Source organism: Hippocampus comes, unplaced genomic scaffold (assembly GCF_001891065.2).
Source record: "Hippocampus comes isolate QL1 unplaced genomic scaffold, H_comes_QL1_v1.1 scaffold104, whole genome shotgun sequence".
Lineage (NCBI taxonomy): Eukaryota > Metazoa > Chordata > Actinopteri > Syngnathiformes > Syngnathidae > Hippocampus > Hippocampus comes.
This window is the reverse complement of record NW_017806072.1, coordinates 2,352,031-2,370,466: the sequence shown is the minus strand read 5'-3', so window position 1 is coordinate 2,370,466 and position 18,436 is coordinate 2,352,031. Positions and strand designations below refer to the sequence as shown.

General features: G+C 41.2%; 1 protein-coding gene across 3 annotated transcripts in view; it reads right to left on the bottom strand.

Annotated features, from left to right (window-relative positions):
- Positions 1-8,495: 8,495 nt before the first annotated feature.
- The window catches only part of trim44 (tripartite motif containing 44), a 53,029-nt gene continuing 43,088 nt past the window's right edge, over positions 8,496-18,436 (bottom strand). For all 3 annotated transcript variants that reach the window (XM_019894191.1, XM_019894189.1, XM_019894192.1), the window contains one exon: positions 8,496-9,546. In XM_019894191.1, the coding sequence (XP_019749750.1) occupies positions 9,462-9,546 (85 nt within the window). In that variant the 3' untranslated portion in view covers positions 8,496-9,461. The remainder of the gene's footprint in view (positions 9,547-18,436) is intronic.

The window sequence follows — 18,436 nt, the reverse complement described above, 5'->3', positions numbered from 1 at the left end:
AGCCTATCAAGTTATCAAGTTACAGGTCATCATTATTGGTGCATGAAAGGGTTAGAAAATGAATCTAACATCAGATTATGGGACATCATTCATTTCTTGATACTGCATTCCATACAACGGTGGAATTTACATTTGCGAAGCACTTACAGACATGGCCTTTTTGCCAATTTAGGACAATCATGTCCCTTTTGTCCCAATCGTGTTTTATGACTGTGTTTAAACTTAATCAAATGTCTGCTTTTACTTTTGCCTCATAAATTGAAATCTCTTAGGATAGTACCATTAAAATCACGAGGTTTCTGCTCCCTGGATCATCCTTTTACACTACACTTCTAAAGTCTTTGCCTTTGGAGGAATTTAGGATTTAATGTCGATTAAGGGGATTTAGGAGCTCCTGTGGGGCTAAGCTTGGAGAAATAAGGATGCATTTATTCTCCTTCCCTGAAGATGGGAATACAATGTGTGATTTTACAAGTCTTCATTTTAAATTCCAACCTACACGCTATGATTTAATCAGCTGTCACAAAACTCAAAGCTAACAACAAAGAAGGCGTTTTGCGCAGTCGGTGGAGTAGGAATGCTAATGCTAAAAACAATGCTAAAGCTAACAAAGAAATGCAAAAAAAGCAATTGATGCGCGTAAGAATTGCATCTGTCGGGTGGAGTAGGAATGCTAATGCTAAAAACAATGCTAAAGCTAACAAAGAAATGCAAAAAAAGCAATTGATGCGCGTAAGAATTGCATCTGTCGGGTGGAGTAGGAATGCTAATGCTAAAAACAATGCTAAAGCTAACAAAGAAATGCACATTTTCACGGACGAATGCCTTCATCTGTGCCGAAAACCCAAAACGACCTACGCCTTACTTTTTCAAATTCTTTTCAAACCTGACATGCAAGTGAAAGAGAAGTTTAACACTGCAAAAACAAAGTTGTGGTCTTCTCCCCCTTAACTGTGATGAAGCTATTGCAACGTCAGTGCAAGTGACTGGAAAGCAAGTAGGCTATATTTGTGACAGCACTCAATGCAGATGATTTTTCCCTGGACATTCCGCTTTTTTTTTTTTTTTTTTAAATACATGATGCGGTGGTCATCATATCTCTGTTCCTTTTTGCCATCACTCATGGTGCAGAATGGTGATGGTAACAATTCTCAACTCGCTGGGACAATGTTTGCCCGTGACGTCTTGACTGCTCATTGCCGCCCAACCACAATGGCAAATTTTTAAGTTATCGTTTTTGATGGATTTTTACAGTAAAGTTACTGTAATGTTGCTTCGTGAGGAGAGACACAGTCACCAATCCACTTCTATTATTGAGTGCAATTGGAGAATAGTAAAACATAAGGAGCACACAAGGCTGAAGATGCTGTTGGCCAAATACAGTATTTCATCCAGACCTTCACACACAACCTGACCAGGCCCCGTCTCTTAAAGGCACATGTCTAACACACAGATGCTATACAATGTACAGTATCTCCCTCCTCATGCTTGCATTTGTTTCCCTTAATTTATAATGGATGTAAAAAGTCAGCTTTAATGACTTTAAGAATGTGGTTTAAAGTATATGGGAGGGAGAAAATGATTACCGGTCAATAGTTTCTCGATATTGCACATTTTCACCTTTTGCAAATAAGTACAACGAATTATCCGTTCACAGTAGTACTGTGTCAGAGTTAGAGTGTCACAATGATCTTTCAAACGTGAAGTCTACTGCTCCTGTTTCTACTTTAACAGACAGATCCAAAACATGAAATCTCTGAGTTCAGACTTATGCGGCTCACCGTCCCTAGGGGGCATATTTGCATGACATCTGGAGCTGTGAGCTATCAATGAGTGTTACGGCACAGAGTTCACTGAACATTTGCACTTTATTTTGTCCATTCATCTTGACAGAAACAGGAAGTGTCAAAGCCCGCATGCAATACAGTATGATAAACCTACTTTGATAAACTCCAGTTCAGTGTGTATGATTTATAGTGTGACAGAGAATTCTGTTAATATTAGCACAATGGTGTCTTGGCGTAAACGAGCAATGGATTTCAGCAGGTTATCAGTCAAATGCGTTCTTTGATTTATTTAAGATCATTTCTTCAGCAACATCTTTAGACTTTTGTAAGAGAACATGATGAATGGGAGCTATATGCTGGTCCAGCTTTATTTATGACACTTCGAGCCTTAACGCTTCGACCTTAACGCATGTAGAGGCACAAATCATGCATAGTGAAAGCATGTTGTGATTTTGTCTCTGAATATAGAGGCGCAAGCAGGACAATTAAGTGAGTTGTCCTGCTGTCATGTAAAGGTCATGGCAATGCCACTGGCTAACTCGGCGAAGCATTGCAGGAGAGAGCATTTTCATCATATTGATGCAGTTTGGTTGAGCAAAGCCAGCGGTGCAAGCTCAACGGAAGACATGGTCCCTGATAAAACTGCTAATATCAGCTCTTTTATCACACGAGGAATCCATGTTTTTAATCTCCCAGATTTGGGGCAGTACCAGACATATGTGCCTTTCCCTCTCTTCAGTCCAGGTCGGAGAATATGCCTGCTGCCGTGTCGCAAACGCAATGAACAAACTCCGAAGGAGACAGAAAGGGACAAACTGTGTACACCGAGTGAATGGTAAGCTGCATCATGAGCATATAGAAACGGTGAGTGTAACAGACAAGGTTGACAAAGGCATATCTGTCATTCATTTCCCTGGAGGGAGGCAGGAACTTTCAATAGTGTCTTTCAATAGTGGTTTTTTTTTTTGTTTTTTTAAGAGTCATCCTCATGGAGACCCATTTGTGCAAAGCAAGATTTCGTTTTAATACCAGTGTTTATGCAAAGCTCGTGTTTGCTCCCAAATTGCTTAGGGCAAAAATATTGGGAGGGGAGCCCAAGAATATTTGACTTTTCCTCCCACCTCTCTATATTCTACATTTCTCTTTTTTGTGAAGGCAATTCATCACAAATGTGACGGCGAGAGAGTAAACTGTGCGTCAGCTTCCACAAGCAACAGCAGGAGGTGTTATCTCGACGGGATGTTCATTAGAATTCAGAGGCACGTTCCATTATCAGCTCGGGGAAACAAACCACTGCGGTTCCTTCCCTCTGCACTCGTACCATTGTGATCCTCCATCTCTAATAGCATGCATGGGACCAGCTGACAACAGTCATTATAGACGATGATCATGCATCAGTCATGCACATCTTCACCCCTCTTCGTTTCCCCTCTCTGTAATTCTTACTTGTCCAAGTAGGATGGTCAGACAGGAAAATACTCCACAGAGGTCAGAGAGGGCGGCCCCGAAGAGACTTTGCCGACCCGAGGATGTAAGAGTAATCGAGGCTGTCGTCAGGATAAATAGCTTCTCTGGCTGCCTAGGCCCCACCCAGTCATTGTTCATAAGCCAAGCTGCTGTGTGTACCTGCCACCCCTGACTGATTCTCGCAGTCAGGTCAGTCACTCAAGGATGCTCGACAGTCTCCAATACAGAAACCCGACGAGCAACGAATGTATGACTGACAGTTTCTCAACAGCATTCTCCTCACCAAATATAGACAGCGAGGGAAAAAAGCCTTTTAGCGCCACACAACACTTCCATAACTTATAAGGGAAATGGTTATGAACAGCCTGGGATCCCAGAGTAAAAAACACAAAAAAATGGCACGGCACCATCGTCTGACATCATCCTTTGCCAACAAGGACGCGGCCATCTTACAGTACATAAACTGTTAACCAAGCTCAAGCTGTGCATGAAGTCAAGCCGGACTATGTCTAATTGGAACTTATTTGCCTCACCCACCAGCTCGAGCTCCTTTTCTGCCAGAGAGTTGACATGCCATGTCCCAAGAGCTAGTTTCTATAGCAGGGGATCAGACCGCCAAAAACCATTGGCCCCTGCCACAGGTGGTGAGCCCATGGGAAGGGGGGGATCCACGTTGCCTTTTCGCTCACCAGGCACTTCCCACCAAGCCCCACCTCCAGGCCGAGCTTCATAGAGGGGGCCCAGTGACCCGCGTCGGGGTAGGAGAAAACGGCGTCTACTTCTGTTGCTCATCATCACGGCCAGCGTCCGTGAGCCGTGCTTTGTCTGGTCTGTCACGTAGGACCTGTTTTCCATGGGTGACTCTGCCAGGGGCATAAAGCCCCAGGCAACTTAGCTACTGGGATCATTATGACACCCAAACCCTCTCTACCACGGTACGGTGAAGGCTAATGGTGGGGCTGGCAAAGTTAAGTATTCATTCATTCATTTTTCGACCCGCTTATCCTCACAAGGGTCACGGGGGTGCTGGAGCCTGTCCCAGCCGTCTTCGGGTAGTAGGCAGGGGCCACCCTGAACCGGTTGCCAGCCAATCGCAGGGCACACAGAAACGAACAACCATCCACGCTCACACCCACACCTAGGGACAATTTAGAGTGTTCAATCAGCCTGCCATACATGTTTTTGGAATGTGGGAGTAAACCGGAGTACCCGGAGAAAACCCACACAGACTCGGGGAGAACATGCAAACTCCACACATGGAGGCCGGAGCTGGAATTGAACCCAGTACCTCTGCATTGTGAGGTCGACGCGCTAACCACTGGATCACCGGGCCGCTCCAAAGTTAATTCGTTAAAAAAATTAAAATAAATAAAAACTTGTTTGGGGGGGGGGCTTCTTCAAAAAGGGGAATGGGCCAAATGATGAGAAAGAGATCCTAAAATCGGCAGTCATACTTAAGGTATGGGTTTATTGCTTGTTGACTTACACGCACCAAACTCACACTGCTTAGTATGCCTCGCAAAATGGGCAATGCAGCCATCAAAAATGCTTTGGCACAAGGAGCCCAAGCACCCGGATTTCAAAGACATGTATTTGGTGTTTCGGAAGGGATAAAAAAGATGACCCCAAGATGGAACCAGAGGCTCCGGTGGCAGAAAAAAAAAAAAAAAAAAAAACGAACAGCGCTGCTGATTTAGGTACATGCTGTACATGCATACATTTAGAACAAGCGAACTGGTCATTCTTTTGCTGTGCAAATCAAAGTTGACCAACTTATGAGCAAGTATAGCAAGAACAATACGGATGAAGAGTTTTCTTTTTCAGTCACAGATTTCATACAAAACTTTTGATTTTGATTATATTCAACATTGCCTTTTTTTAAGACACTCGAGGAACATGCGCACCAACATCTCAACACCCAATATCTCTGAGCAAGCTGGTAGGAGTTGGTCTCTTGTCACATCCGATACAGAATTGTGACAAATAACGCACCTTAGTGGTGTAAAGGTCAGAATTAGTGTGACATGACTGTTTAGCTTGCAGCCTTTCTTCACACAATAGATATCGCTGGCATCAGGCCAAAAACGAGATGTTTGTTCAACCATTAACGTTGCATCATTAAAGACAGCGAACCATTTTCAGCACATAGCTAATTGTGACATAGGAGGTTTCAGTTTGATTCCAGTGATATAGATCTGAACTAGGAAAACATACAAAAGTGACCAAAGCCTGATTTGAAAGGAATGGCATTCATGCTGTTCAGGAACCTGAATGTGTTGCATTTACCTTAAGGGTGGCTTATCATTCGGTATTGAGTAAAATATCGAGTCCTGTAAGTACCATGTTTGGTTGTAGTCAGTAGTTAAATCTAAAATAACTGTGGGGAATGTGAAAATCAATAGTACTCTCCCTTGAGCGATGGGTAGTTTGCTTTGTTCGCGTATGCTTACATGTTAGAGGCCAGGTGTGTGTGGGTGTGTGTGTCTGTGTGTGTCTGTGTGTGTTGTATTTGTGTGTGCGAAGGAGGAGATGAATAAGAAAGTGCATTTAGTGTGAGACAAGCAATTCAATCTCTTGAATGAAACAAGAACATGCAATCTGAGCAAGGGCGGAGGTGTGGGTCTCTGCAAATGTGTATCATTTTTCACAGGCTAATGCAATTTCACACAAACACCGAAGAAGCACGCACACACATTTGAATCGTGGGGCCATGTGTTGGTCGAGAAAAATCTCCCATTTCTGCCAGATTTTACATGCTAGAAAGGAAGAGCATCACTACTGCATGTCACAGTGGGCTGGTGGGGAGGCGTTCCATCATTGCAAACTCGTAGTGTTCAAATGTATTTTGAAACAGAACAATCAAAGCAGCACCCCTACTCGTAAGCCTGTCACGTAGCTAATTGAATAACACAATCCATGACGCAATTAAGGTGTTAATCTATGAAAGAAAAAAAAAGAAAAGGAGCAGGAGGCAGAAGACCTAGGGTTGTTTTTACTGTGCGTGTGTGTGTGTGTGTGTGTGTGTGTGTGTGTGTGTGTGTGTGTGTGTGTGTGTGTGTGTCCGTCAGGTCCTGTGTGAATTGAACTTGGAAGAGCAGGTGTAATTGGGGGTGGGGAAAAAGAAAAAGGAACCCTGTGGTCTCCCAGGTTAAACGAGATCAGATATCCTCCCTCCATTTCCGACCTAGACCACGGACAGATTGTTGTGCGCCCCCTCCCCACACAGGTTTGTCATTGTTTCTTTGGACTCAGCGACAGAGGCAAAAGTATGAATGAGGTGTCACTCGATGAGGCTCTCTCTCACACGCAACCCAAATCATTTCATCCACAGCCGTGCTGAAAAATCATAGACTCTGGAGAATATTAACACCGACTTAATCAGTTAAAGAGGGTCCTCGCTTGAGAACGGGCCTGTTGTATGACATTTCAAGGTTAACGGTGTCGGAAAGTCGCCCCGCGGCACAAAAAGGCGTGCTCACTTACTGCCGAACTTACTGCGCTTCATTTGATTAGTTTCATGTTGATGTTTTTCAGACAAATATTGATTTTAATTATGACTTCTCGATTGGATTAGCATAATTAAGTGATTGCTATATAGCAGGTTCTGACGTACAAATTCAGGTTAAATTGCCAGAAGAATAGAAAACAGTTATGCTACGAGGAATTCTGTCATTCTTATTTTATGGTTTAGTTGGCCTACAAAAGGAAAAGTGTACTCCAAAGTCAGATATAGGCAACATTCTTTTTGAAATGTCAAACAAAAGTTGGAATTCAATCTATCATCTTGCATTGTGTGAGTTGAGAGCAAATGAGATGTCAGCTCACTCAGAGACATACACGACTTACTTCCCAAGCAAAGATTTACACACATTAAAATGAGTTTTTTGAATTTTAAAAATACTATTACTCCTGACAACATCATTTAAGGTTCATGCTAATCTTATCCGTACATGTTTTTGTTTAGAAAAACACTAACAAATACAATTAACACTGCCCCTCCTTTCTTCTTGAAAGGGGAAGTCAACCCTCGCAATTTCTTTACAATTTGTTCTATGCAGCCCCACGAGTCTAAAAACTATATTCTGATTAAATTTGTGTTTGTGGAATATGAATTAAGTAGCAACATCCACATGTTTTTATCCATCTCAGGGGGAGGCCATTTTGCCATTTGCTGTCGACTGAAAATGATATCACAGTTGCTCAGAGCTCAGGTAACACCCAATCACGGCTCACCTGTTTTCTGAAACTGAGCAAAATAAAAAATGAAAAAAACACAGATTTAAAAATTGGACTTGCCGTTGTTTTTCAATTGCCAGTTTTAAAGCATTGGTACAGAGATAATTATGAAATAACATTTTATGATCCTCTATGATCCTACATACCCCACTCGCATGACTGCAAATGTGCAAAAGATAAAGATGATTGATTGCCGCTTTCATTGGTGGCTGGCAGCTCGTTGTTAGCAGCTAAACTGCTCATGTTTACGTGGGTCGGCTGTGCAAATTCTGTCGCAATTTTGCTTGTGGGGTGGCTGACGACCCAACCCAAAAATCTCCCCTAAAAATCTTTTTTTTGTGGGGGGTTTCGGTCTATCTATGTGGGATCAAAAAAGCACTTCTGAGATGCACATTTGCAAAATGTTTACTGAGGCTGCTTATGCACAAGCATTGCATCTTAGATTTAAATGATTGATTGCATTTGCGGTAGCGTGCATTGTCACCATCAACCATCGATCAAATGCCCTAATTGTCAATCACTCGGGACACCGACCGCGCGTGAGCGACTTGTTTCTATCGTGCATTGAAAGCTCTTGCAATTGCGGCGTTATCCTACCGTCACTCTATGGGCATGGCCAATTAAAGCAAGAATAACCAAACATTTACTAATACTCACTGGATTGCGTGTCAATTTCTTAGTCATGCCTGGAGAGTGAGATGCAATGACAACAGCTGTTGTGTTGAGCTGGGCTCAACACTCGGATGCTATGCTAGTATAGCAACAGTGCTAAGCCAATAAATAAAAATAATGCTCCAGTACCTCCTATTCCCACTCTTTTTGGAGTCCTTGCTGTTTTGACCTTTGATGAAACCAAACTACAACTCGATGCAGCACCGCATCTGCCTTCTTGTCGCCAACCATCCACACCTGCTTGCAAAGTATTCAGATAACAGATTCTTGGTTTCCTTTTCAGGGCGCTGCAACAAAGACATTATTCTTAAAGAGAAAATACAGATGCCATCCTTCAAATCAAATCTAAACGTGTTTATTTATAGATTCAAGACAAAATTTGAAAATATAAACAACATATTTTTTGTTACTGTTGCAGCTTGACTGCAGCGCTCAGGGAGTGTTGTCATATCTGACCCACCCATCGTCATTTTTCACATAACACGTATGACAAGAGAAAAAAAAAATCTACTGCGGTGCATTGTGAATGAAAATCATTCTTGAGCAGGTCAAGGTGGAAAGTGCGTAAATTTGCCACATACTGTGTATGTTTCATTGTATGAGCAACACAGACAGTGAGCTGACATTGGGTAAGAGTTCTTTTTGAAAAATTTAAATTACAGTTTGATTTTCACCCAACATTAAGTCATATACAGTACATCCATAAATCGAGAGGTGTCAAATGCCCCAGTTGGTGATCCAACAAGTGGTTGCACATAAATTGAGGATAGTCAGTGACCGGTTCGGTAAAGGCGTATGAGGGAATAAAACGTTCAAGCACCAGGATGACGGGAAGTGGAAAAGACAGAGTATAAAAAGAAGCGACTGTAGATGTCCTTTTTTTTTTTTTATCGCCACCAAATACAAAATAGCTTTCAACACTACTGTCTCGAAAACTGGAAAAAACTGAAAGTAAAAATCCCAGTATTGAAGAAATATCCAATTTCTGACATCTGCCGAGCTTGCTCATAGCCAATCTCCATCTCTCAAGTCCGCAAGCACACGAGTGAGCCTCCAATCCAACTGGCAGTAGAAATCGGGCCAGAGTGTAATCGATTACAGTGAACTGCAGTGTTTCCATTCAGTTAATGTTTGAGAAAAATTCAAATTTTTGAGGGGGGGGATGATTTTCCAACCGCCTTGAGCCATCACAAGTGATTTCAAGGCCACTTCACTGCCATTTGAGGACAAGGGAGACTTAAGATCACAAGGATACCAAAAGTGGGTTGAAGCCCAAATTACAAAACAGAAAGACAACAATTATGGGGCGTGGTCCATGGAACGTCCGGAACCACTGTCATCAAATTCCTGCAGGTCCACCGGGTCTGCCCTTGGCACTGGTAGCCTGAAAGCAGCACAAAACGAATAAATCACAACACTTTTTCTTTTTTTTCCAATGACAAAACATACCCCAACCCCCCCACCGCACACGCATATGAACTATAATAAACCTTTGCGAGATGTTATCAGCTTCAATCAATCAACACTTCAAGCAGAAAATCGTCCATTGGGTCGTGTTTCTTTCAGTAGCTATGCGGTGATGGAGACAAAGCGAAAGCGAAATTGCTGAGACCTGCAGCAATCAGGGGCTGGCTGATAGATTCAATCTCACCGGGGATGGTCCACACTCATCATAAAGTGCTCTAATTGCACACTGCGGAAACATTGTTGGAGCGTACTCATCACTGTGGGGTGGAAACGTTCTCTGTCTAAATTTGGTCATCAATTTTTTTCGCCAATAGATATTACTGGTCAGTCACTACAGGAGCTGTTCATTTTACTAATTGATAAGTCCAAGTTTTGAAAACAACTTTGACGATGCAACGTTAATATGGAGGGATGGTTTTCTGAAAAATTGTGGTTTGAGTGGTGCGAGTGCAATGGGTTGAATTCGAAATTAGGGTCATTCACGCACTTGTATCCAAAAGAGTTAGAGAGGATAAATGTGTAAAATGTGCAGCTGACATGATTTTTTGGAAGCTGTTAATGTCTTTCGCGTGAGGCACTTTTGGTATACAAGGAAGGTATTTCAGTGGGCCGCCACCAGCACTTGCGTTCTATCAACAAAGCTGTGACAGAATTTAAGTCGGTATCAGATCGATGCACAAGTGCATGCATTGTAAAGAATGGGTGTTCTTTAAATGAGAGATTTCTTGCTTGTATACTGAGTTACACGACCACTTTGTCAGTTGTTCAAAGACGAATGTGATGAAGTTTTAAATCTAAAAGGTATAGCTTAGACCAGTAGAGGTTAAGAACCCAACCAGTTCATATGCACATTTGCCGAACCCTTTTTTAGTGAAAAATAAAGATATGATTTATTATTATTATTTTTTTTTTTTTTACAAATTCAACACATTAAAAAACACATTTATTACAAACAGAAAAAAGTACATAAAATAAGTATATGTTTTTTTTAATTGTATGACGTACTATCACGACAGTCACACGGTGACGACTGAGGGAACTAAATTTCCCGCAGCACGGATTGGACAAGCAATATAATGTGATCATCTGCAGCCAGCGATGGCCAAGCGGGCGTGTCATAACTAATTGACATCTTGAGTCGGGTGTGTCTTGACCTCCATGACAGAGGCTCCGTCGAACCCCTGAGACCGATACACCGAACCCCCAGGGTTCAATTGAACCCAAGATAAGAACCACTGGTTTAGACACTGGGCTGCTGATTTTGTTTTATTATTGAATCAAGATATTCTGCTTAGCATTTGATAGCGAGCACTTGCAATTTATTTACTTCACAATATTTACTACTGACAACTCGAGAGTGTGTTACTGGCCTCCGAAAGCTTATTTTGCCAACGGCCAGCAGCTTCACTGAGCACCGGACTCACGCAGTAGCACAAGCCCACAGAGGGGAGAGCGGAGGCAGTGTGAGAGAACGTGGAAGGGCGGCAGGAGCATAGCTGTTGAGATAAACCGCGATCTATTCAGTCTTTACTCTCATAGGCTAAAGTTTTCAATCCTCAATACATTTTTGCAAAAAAGGTTTTAAGCCTGGCTGTTTCAGCAAGGGAGACATTCACCTTTCTAGAACCAAGGCGGCATGAAAACATTGCTAAATTTCTTTTGCAAGTGTGTACTGCACGCACACACACACACACACACACACACACACACACACACACACACACACACACACACACACAAGCATGTGTAATAGATGGTAGATTGTGTGAATATTGTATGTTAATGTTGCTAATGTACGACAATTTCACGGGCTTCGCGATTTTGGAAAAACCAATACATGATGATTTTGCAATCCCTTTTCATGTATGTTATGATACGACTATACATTTTATTGCTTGATTTCATGCCCATTCATCCCTGCACACGTTGAGCACTTTGTTTTGAAACATTTCTTTTTGTCAGTCACAAATTGGCCTTGCATTTTCATTCTGCTGCATCCATACCTTAGCAGCTTTGCATCTTTGCACAAATTCAAATAAGCATCTTTATGTCTTGATTTTATTTATTTTATCTTATTTTTTACCATTTTTATTTTCACACACCTTGGGACTTACTGGGTTAACCTGGGACCTCGGGTCAATGCCGTGAATCCTTAAAAACTCTATTTGAAAGTACAACCAGAAAATAAATTACTAACTAATTTAACTAAGAATGTACCTAAAATAATAGCAATTTAAAAAAAAAAAAATCATGTTGGTTGTTCCTGTGGTGTGCAAGTTGACCTCTTGGGGGCAGTGTGACACTGTGCATGCATGGGGTCCACACAACGAGAGTATGAAGAGTAGAAGAAGAAAGTTACGATTGAGCTCTGTTAATGTAACTGTTTTTTCACAGATTGGGAAGAATATTTATGTTTTTTAAAATAATTAGCAAATCAATGGGCTTTTAGATTGATTTCCCGTTAGCACTGACAATGCTTTTTAAATGACGCATGTCTTATATTGAAATGTATATAATAATAATAATAATAATATAATGTGTGTAATTATTTTTGTTGTATGTTTGGTTTTCCAGTAAACTCCAGCCAGGGTGTCACATAACAGTTTAAAGCACGGTAAGGGAGGAAAGAATCACATAACAGCGACCCACCAGGCTTCTAGTTTTGTCTCCCCCATGTTGGTTATTGCTGTTCTGTTGTATGTTCCTCTGAACGGGTTGTAACTGGGAAGTAAATTCCTTGTGTGTTTCTTGCATACTTGGCCAATAAATCAGACTGTGATTCTGATAAACTGCATGTTTGATTAAGTAACATGGTACTACTATTCAGGGTACTTTAACAAAATCAGGAACGCGGACACACCGCACCGTTTTGCACATTCATAATTTTTCTTCAATTATTGTGTTGTTAAAATTGAGAGCAGCCACAATCGAAATCACGATTGAATTTCGATGAATTGCTCAGCCGTGATGCAAAGTGAGTGGAATACTGTATTGGATTAAAGCAACGTTATTACCAGCATATTTGAAAAACTTAAACCCACACCTTGCTTTGAGCGCAATTCACATTTCTCCTTGCGTTCTCATATTCAGTCATATCTGACCTGATGAAAAATGGATGAATGTGATGATCAAATGGCAAATGTGACGAAATGAGCTCTTCCTTAAATGTGCCCAAAGCTACATCATATACCCCATTCATATGCACGGAAACACATCCAGAACAAGACCCCCGATGACAGAGGAGGAGGTTTACGTTTTTTTTTTTTTTTTGGGTAGCCTTGACTAAATGGCTACAATTATGAAGTTGTGCAAACCCAAGACTTTATCCATATCCTATCTCAATATGTGTGCCCTCTTCATACACAATTTGGCTGACGACTGTGGAATTGCTGTACTAAAGAGTCTGAGATATGTTGAATCTCGTGACTATAAACTGTGAAATGTCTCATACTTGATAATTGGATGCACTTAGGATGAGACCCAGCTCTTGTGATTTTTTTTTTTTTTAATTGCCTAGCCTTTTACTCTAAGCATGTGGAGGCAGACATTTATGACGAGCAGAAGTGGCAGAGATTAATGCTATGACTGCCAAAAAAACTGTGCAAGAGCAGGTCTTTAATTTTGTAAGCCATTGTGCGAGAAATGAATACGTTTTTGAAGAATGGTTTCTTTTCAAGCAACAAATTGATGGAATCTACACAAACCTGCAGTTTTTTTGTTGTGCGGCCACATGATTGCGTTGCCTGACCTCACCTCCCGTCTCCCCTCCAAGGACATATTTCCATCATTCACAGCCACTGTCATTATGAAGCAGCAACAACACTGTTCTACGTCCACCGCATCGCATTGCAGAAACAAAGAGCTGATTTCTCTCCCGTCAAACACTTCTCCTGGGGAGACACCACTCAAAACTCACCACAGGGCTTCTCACAAGCCAGAACAAACTTTAATGATTGTATAACACTTTTTTTTTATTTTAAGAACACTGCAGCACGCAGCAGCCCCACAAACACGTGTATCTTGGCAATGCTACAAGCAAGGCAGCCAACAGATCAGATGACGTGAATACACCCACATGCAGCAGTTGCTATAGTTTCTCCCATCTCACTTTGGTGTACATTCAGTGGATTAATTATTCAATAGTGATGTTCCCATTCAAAATTCTTGGCAACAGGACCACGTGTACTTTCATCGACCACACTAATTTTACTGAGCATTCAAAACGGCTCTCAGGCTGCTCAGGCTTTGTTGTTAGCGGCACACAAAAAGTCTCCTCCTGTCTGAGATGTCATCTGGGGAAAAATGTCGTGGCATATTATACATGTGAACATACAAATACATATGATGTATTTGTATGTTCACATGTATAATATGACATATGATGACATAAAAGCATGGCCTCAACCAAATTGAGTTGTTATATAAAGCCCGTCTTTAGTAAGACTGAGGACACAGATGCAATAACTTATTCATTCCACCCACAGGGAAAAGGGGCCTTGAGAGAAAAAGGCCAGTGACAGAAAAAGGACAGAGAGGAGCCTTGACATGCAGCAAAATGTCAGCAAGTGCTTGATACATCCTTAAGTGCAAAGTTAAAGCCCCTGCGTTGCTCTCCTTCTCTTCTCGTTCATTTATCTTGCCAGCCCTGTAATAAAAGATCATTTGACTGTGCGGGTGTGTGTCCGTGCATATGGGTGTGTCATTCCTGTCACCTGGGTTCTCTGCTTCTATGACTTATTCATAAGCATTAATGCAGTCAATGTATTATTGATCCGGACCGATCATTGCCTCTTCCCCTTGGTGTGACCGTGGCCTGAGGATGGGGTGAGATTCGGGAAGGAGATCTGACACACTGGCTGGGGAAAAGCACAAGTACTGTACATGACAGTCAAAACAGCAGTGGCAAACAAAGTCATGGCAAACTACTGTTGCTGGATGCATATTACAGTGTTTTACCGAAAACTAAGACCATAAGTTTTGTCTGTCTCTTGAAAACATACCCTTCAGAACGCACACTACATTACATGACTGACAATGCAAGACTTGTCTCTATTATTCCACTCCCTTTTTGGGGTCTCAAATCTCTGAGGGCCCCTGATGAAGTTTAAATGTACTACTCCAAGCAAGGGTGCTGCTAAGATCCTCCGTCATCATCGAGAAACACTCCCATGTTTGTTGCAGCCTCACAAGCTTGATCCAGACTTATTGACTTATGAATCAGACTCCAGTACCTTAGATATGATAGATAATGTGTGTGTGTGTGTGTGTGTGTGTGTGTGTGTGTGTGTGTGTGTGTGTTTGTGTGTGTGAGCGCACTCACCAAAAGAGGAACCAAAGAGCTACAGTAGATATATAAAAAGTCTATGTAACTGTGATCAAACGCAAGGTCTTTAATACATAAAACTAATGAGGCTAAGATAAATAATTTCAAAACGTATCCCACCACCATGACTCATGAAAACATCTTTAAGAGGGTAAAAAAAAAAAAAGTTGCATTCTTTGTTATAACAGGAATGGGGCTAGTGTTCAGAGCAAACCAGTCATATTCAAACTCAGGTTAAATGAGGGTCAGCACACATCTGCCACCTTCGTTTATTCATTCCAAAGAAAGTCTTATCCTACATTTTTTTTTTGTTTTTGCTCTCGATCAGAAGCCTTAAACATTGGAATTACAACCAAAAACCTTCAACTTTGGCTACATTGGACTGTAACACATTTTTCGATGCGTTTGGGAGATTCTGCTATGCAAGGCCGATCCTTTTGGCCGTAATTCCAAAAGGTATGTTTGGCGCAGGCACAACACTTTATCGTCACCAGCTGAACACAATACGTACCTATAGTGAAGCAGGGTGGTGGCAGTGTCATGCTTTGTAGCTGTTTTTCATTGAGAAATGGAAATGAGGCCTTTGACAATTTGAACGGAATATGTTCAAAATTAGGGATGTAACAATATGAAACAACAATACGAAACTCACTAAACAGTAATTATTGGCGATATTAATGTGTGTGTGTGTGTGTGTGTGTGTGTGTGTGCGCGCGCGTGTGCGTGTGTGTGCGTGTGTGTGTTTACATCTGAGATAAATTTGTTACAGTGAAAAGTCCCCTGTTGTGAAAAATGTCTTGTTGCAAATATGATTTCATTGTAGAGGAGTTTCACTGTATTGTGAAAAATGAAAATATACTGGAAAAAAAAATCACTGCAGAACACCAAATACATATTTAAAGAAACATGATCAGCTGCATGTAAATGGCTGATTGATACAATGCTAATTAGCTGAGGTCATAATTCTACACACGTATAGTTAACAACAGTACAGGTAACGTTAACCTCACAGTACATAAACGACCTGCAATCGACCGAACAATGTTGAGCGATTTACTGGCTAATGAATGCATGTGCACGTTGTGAATCAAGTCAATTTGTGGAAGAACTAAAACATGTTATGTTTGCCTTCATCTGGTGATTAGCGTGGGTCTTAAACGTAGGTGGCCACAACGTGCCTAATTCAAATTAGACTGCACTAATAAACTAACCACCAGAGGGTGCTGGAACTGTACAAAATGGAAACAATCTGGAGTTTTAAAAAGATGTGCTGGTGATTATATTGTGGTATTTCAATATCGCGATATCGCGCTATTGCCGTTGTCGTTACATCCCTGTTCGAAATAGCAGTCAGCGTTTGTTTCAACACCTTCTGCAGGAAAACAAGGAACAAAATCTCCGGAAAATGTCTACTTGAACAACTGAACTTTTGGGGGGATTAATTTGAGACGAGAATACAGCCATAACCCAGTTTCACGACTCAAAAATATTTTTTAAAAATGACGTATAGGTTTTGTAACCCACTGCTGGAAAACGTTTTAAAATACAATAGCTCTGTTTCATTATTAAAACCTGTCATTTGAGCATGTTGATTTTTTTCCTGTGTATCCACTGTCAATTGTAGAGAAGGTGACCTGATGTTGAGTAACCTAATATAGCTTGAATGAGAACAAGGTTGTGTATAATACAGTATGAGTGGCAATTACCCAGGAGGAAAAATAAACACTGCCATTTGTATTTCCACACAGTTGGAATTCCATCTATGTGTATTTCATCATGTAAGGCGGCAGGGCTGTTCTCAATGACCAGGGGGTATAGGGTTTGGTCTAATGAGAGAAGCTCCTTAATGGTTATTGACGGAGTCGTACCATTTTTTTGGGGGGGGGGGTGGCGGGGTAGCGAATCGGCGCACCCTGCTACAATTTAATGAAGTAAAACCCATCACTTCTCCCGGGTGATTCAACATAATAGCTATGCAGCAACCACGGAAAATTTGATCAAACGAAAGAGGTAACAGAAAATGAACAATAAATTGTATGGGGGATTTACAAAAATACATATTAGTATCGTGTAAATCACTACATAAGGGAAAAAAATAGACGAAAGATACAGCAGACCATATTGTGAACACAACTATGTCTAATTGTAATGGCCCATTTTGTTGTGTTTGCCACAGAAGCCTGACTGAGGATCATTTCAAGGCATGCCGCACACATACTTTTCATTGGCGTACGTCTCTGATCTTTCAACACCGAGCAAGAATTTGTTTTTTGTATTGTCTGTATCCTAATGATAAGAAATGTGAGGGAGGGGAAACAAGCAGAGCCAAAGAACCATTACACAGAATTGAAGAGTCATCGTGTGGGGAAACACAATTGATCAGGGGGAGATTTTGCAGGCAAAACAACAGTAGCAGCTCCTGTACTGTCAAGAAATACTCGTGTTGATTATAAGACTCTAGTGAGACAATGTTGAAGAGCCCATGTGGAATGTGCATCACAGTTTTACCTCCATAATTTTATTACAAAGAGGCCATAATCATTAAAGTAGCACTGGGCGATAATTCAATATCAATATGCTCCTTTTAATCGGTAGCAAGCAGCCGCCTCCAAATACAAAGCAGAAGAAGCAGCTAAACCAATGACAGGGAAGTGTGCGCGTGCGTGCGTGCGGTTTAGATTTTTGGTTTTCATTCCAAAGTACAGATTTTAAAATAAATCCTCAACTCTTTCTTCGACTAATCCCCCAGATACCATCAATAATGTATAGCTGAGACAACCACACGGGTTTAGGATTTATTTGAAAACCCTCTGACATGAATAAATCCTCGAATGCTAGTTCAAACTTCTCTGCCAAAAGAAAACTATATTTTCTGGTTTGCAGCCGTGGAAATGTATACTGCGTTGAGAAGACTTAGCAATTCAAGGCATTTGAACAAAGGACCGAAGGTGAAGATTCTTTTTTTTTTACCAACTAAATCCAGATTTTGGCTTGGCGCAAAATTCAGATGTCCATGGCAGTTTCTAATATTTCTCCAGAATTTTAATAGTTATTACATAGATTTGTAAAGCATACGCGTAACAGTTAGGTTACATTAATTTGTGGACACATCATAGATATGATTGAAATAACATTTGATTTCTTAATTCCTGCAAAAAAAAAAAAAAAAGTGGCAGCCAAAAAAAGACAAGGGACATTTTTTCCCCCTGAAAAACAATACAACACCCTGTGGTGTTTCTAGCCTGTTCTAGAGACTTAATCGGCTCATGGAGGAAAGGAAGAGACGGGGCAAAACAAAAAGGCAATGCATCATGGCAGGGACAAAGCACTCGCGGGGGTTTAATATGACCCTTTGTGTGTTCTGAAGCTTACTCATTGCAGCAAAGTGAAACTACTGAGAATAAATAAATCTCATCATCCACCAAATGCTCATACATGGCATTGTGTGGTGAGTAAAGGCAGCGCCAACGATTCCTTCAAAAGG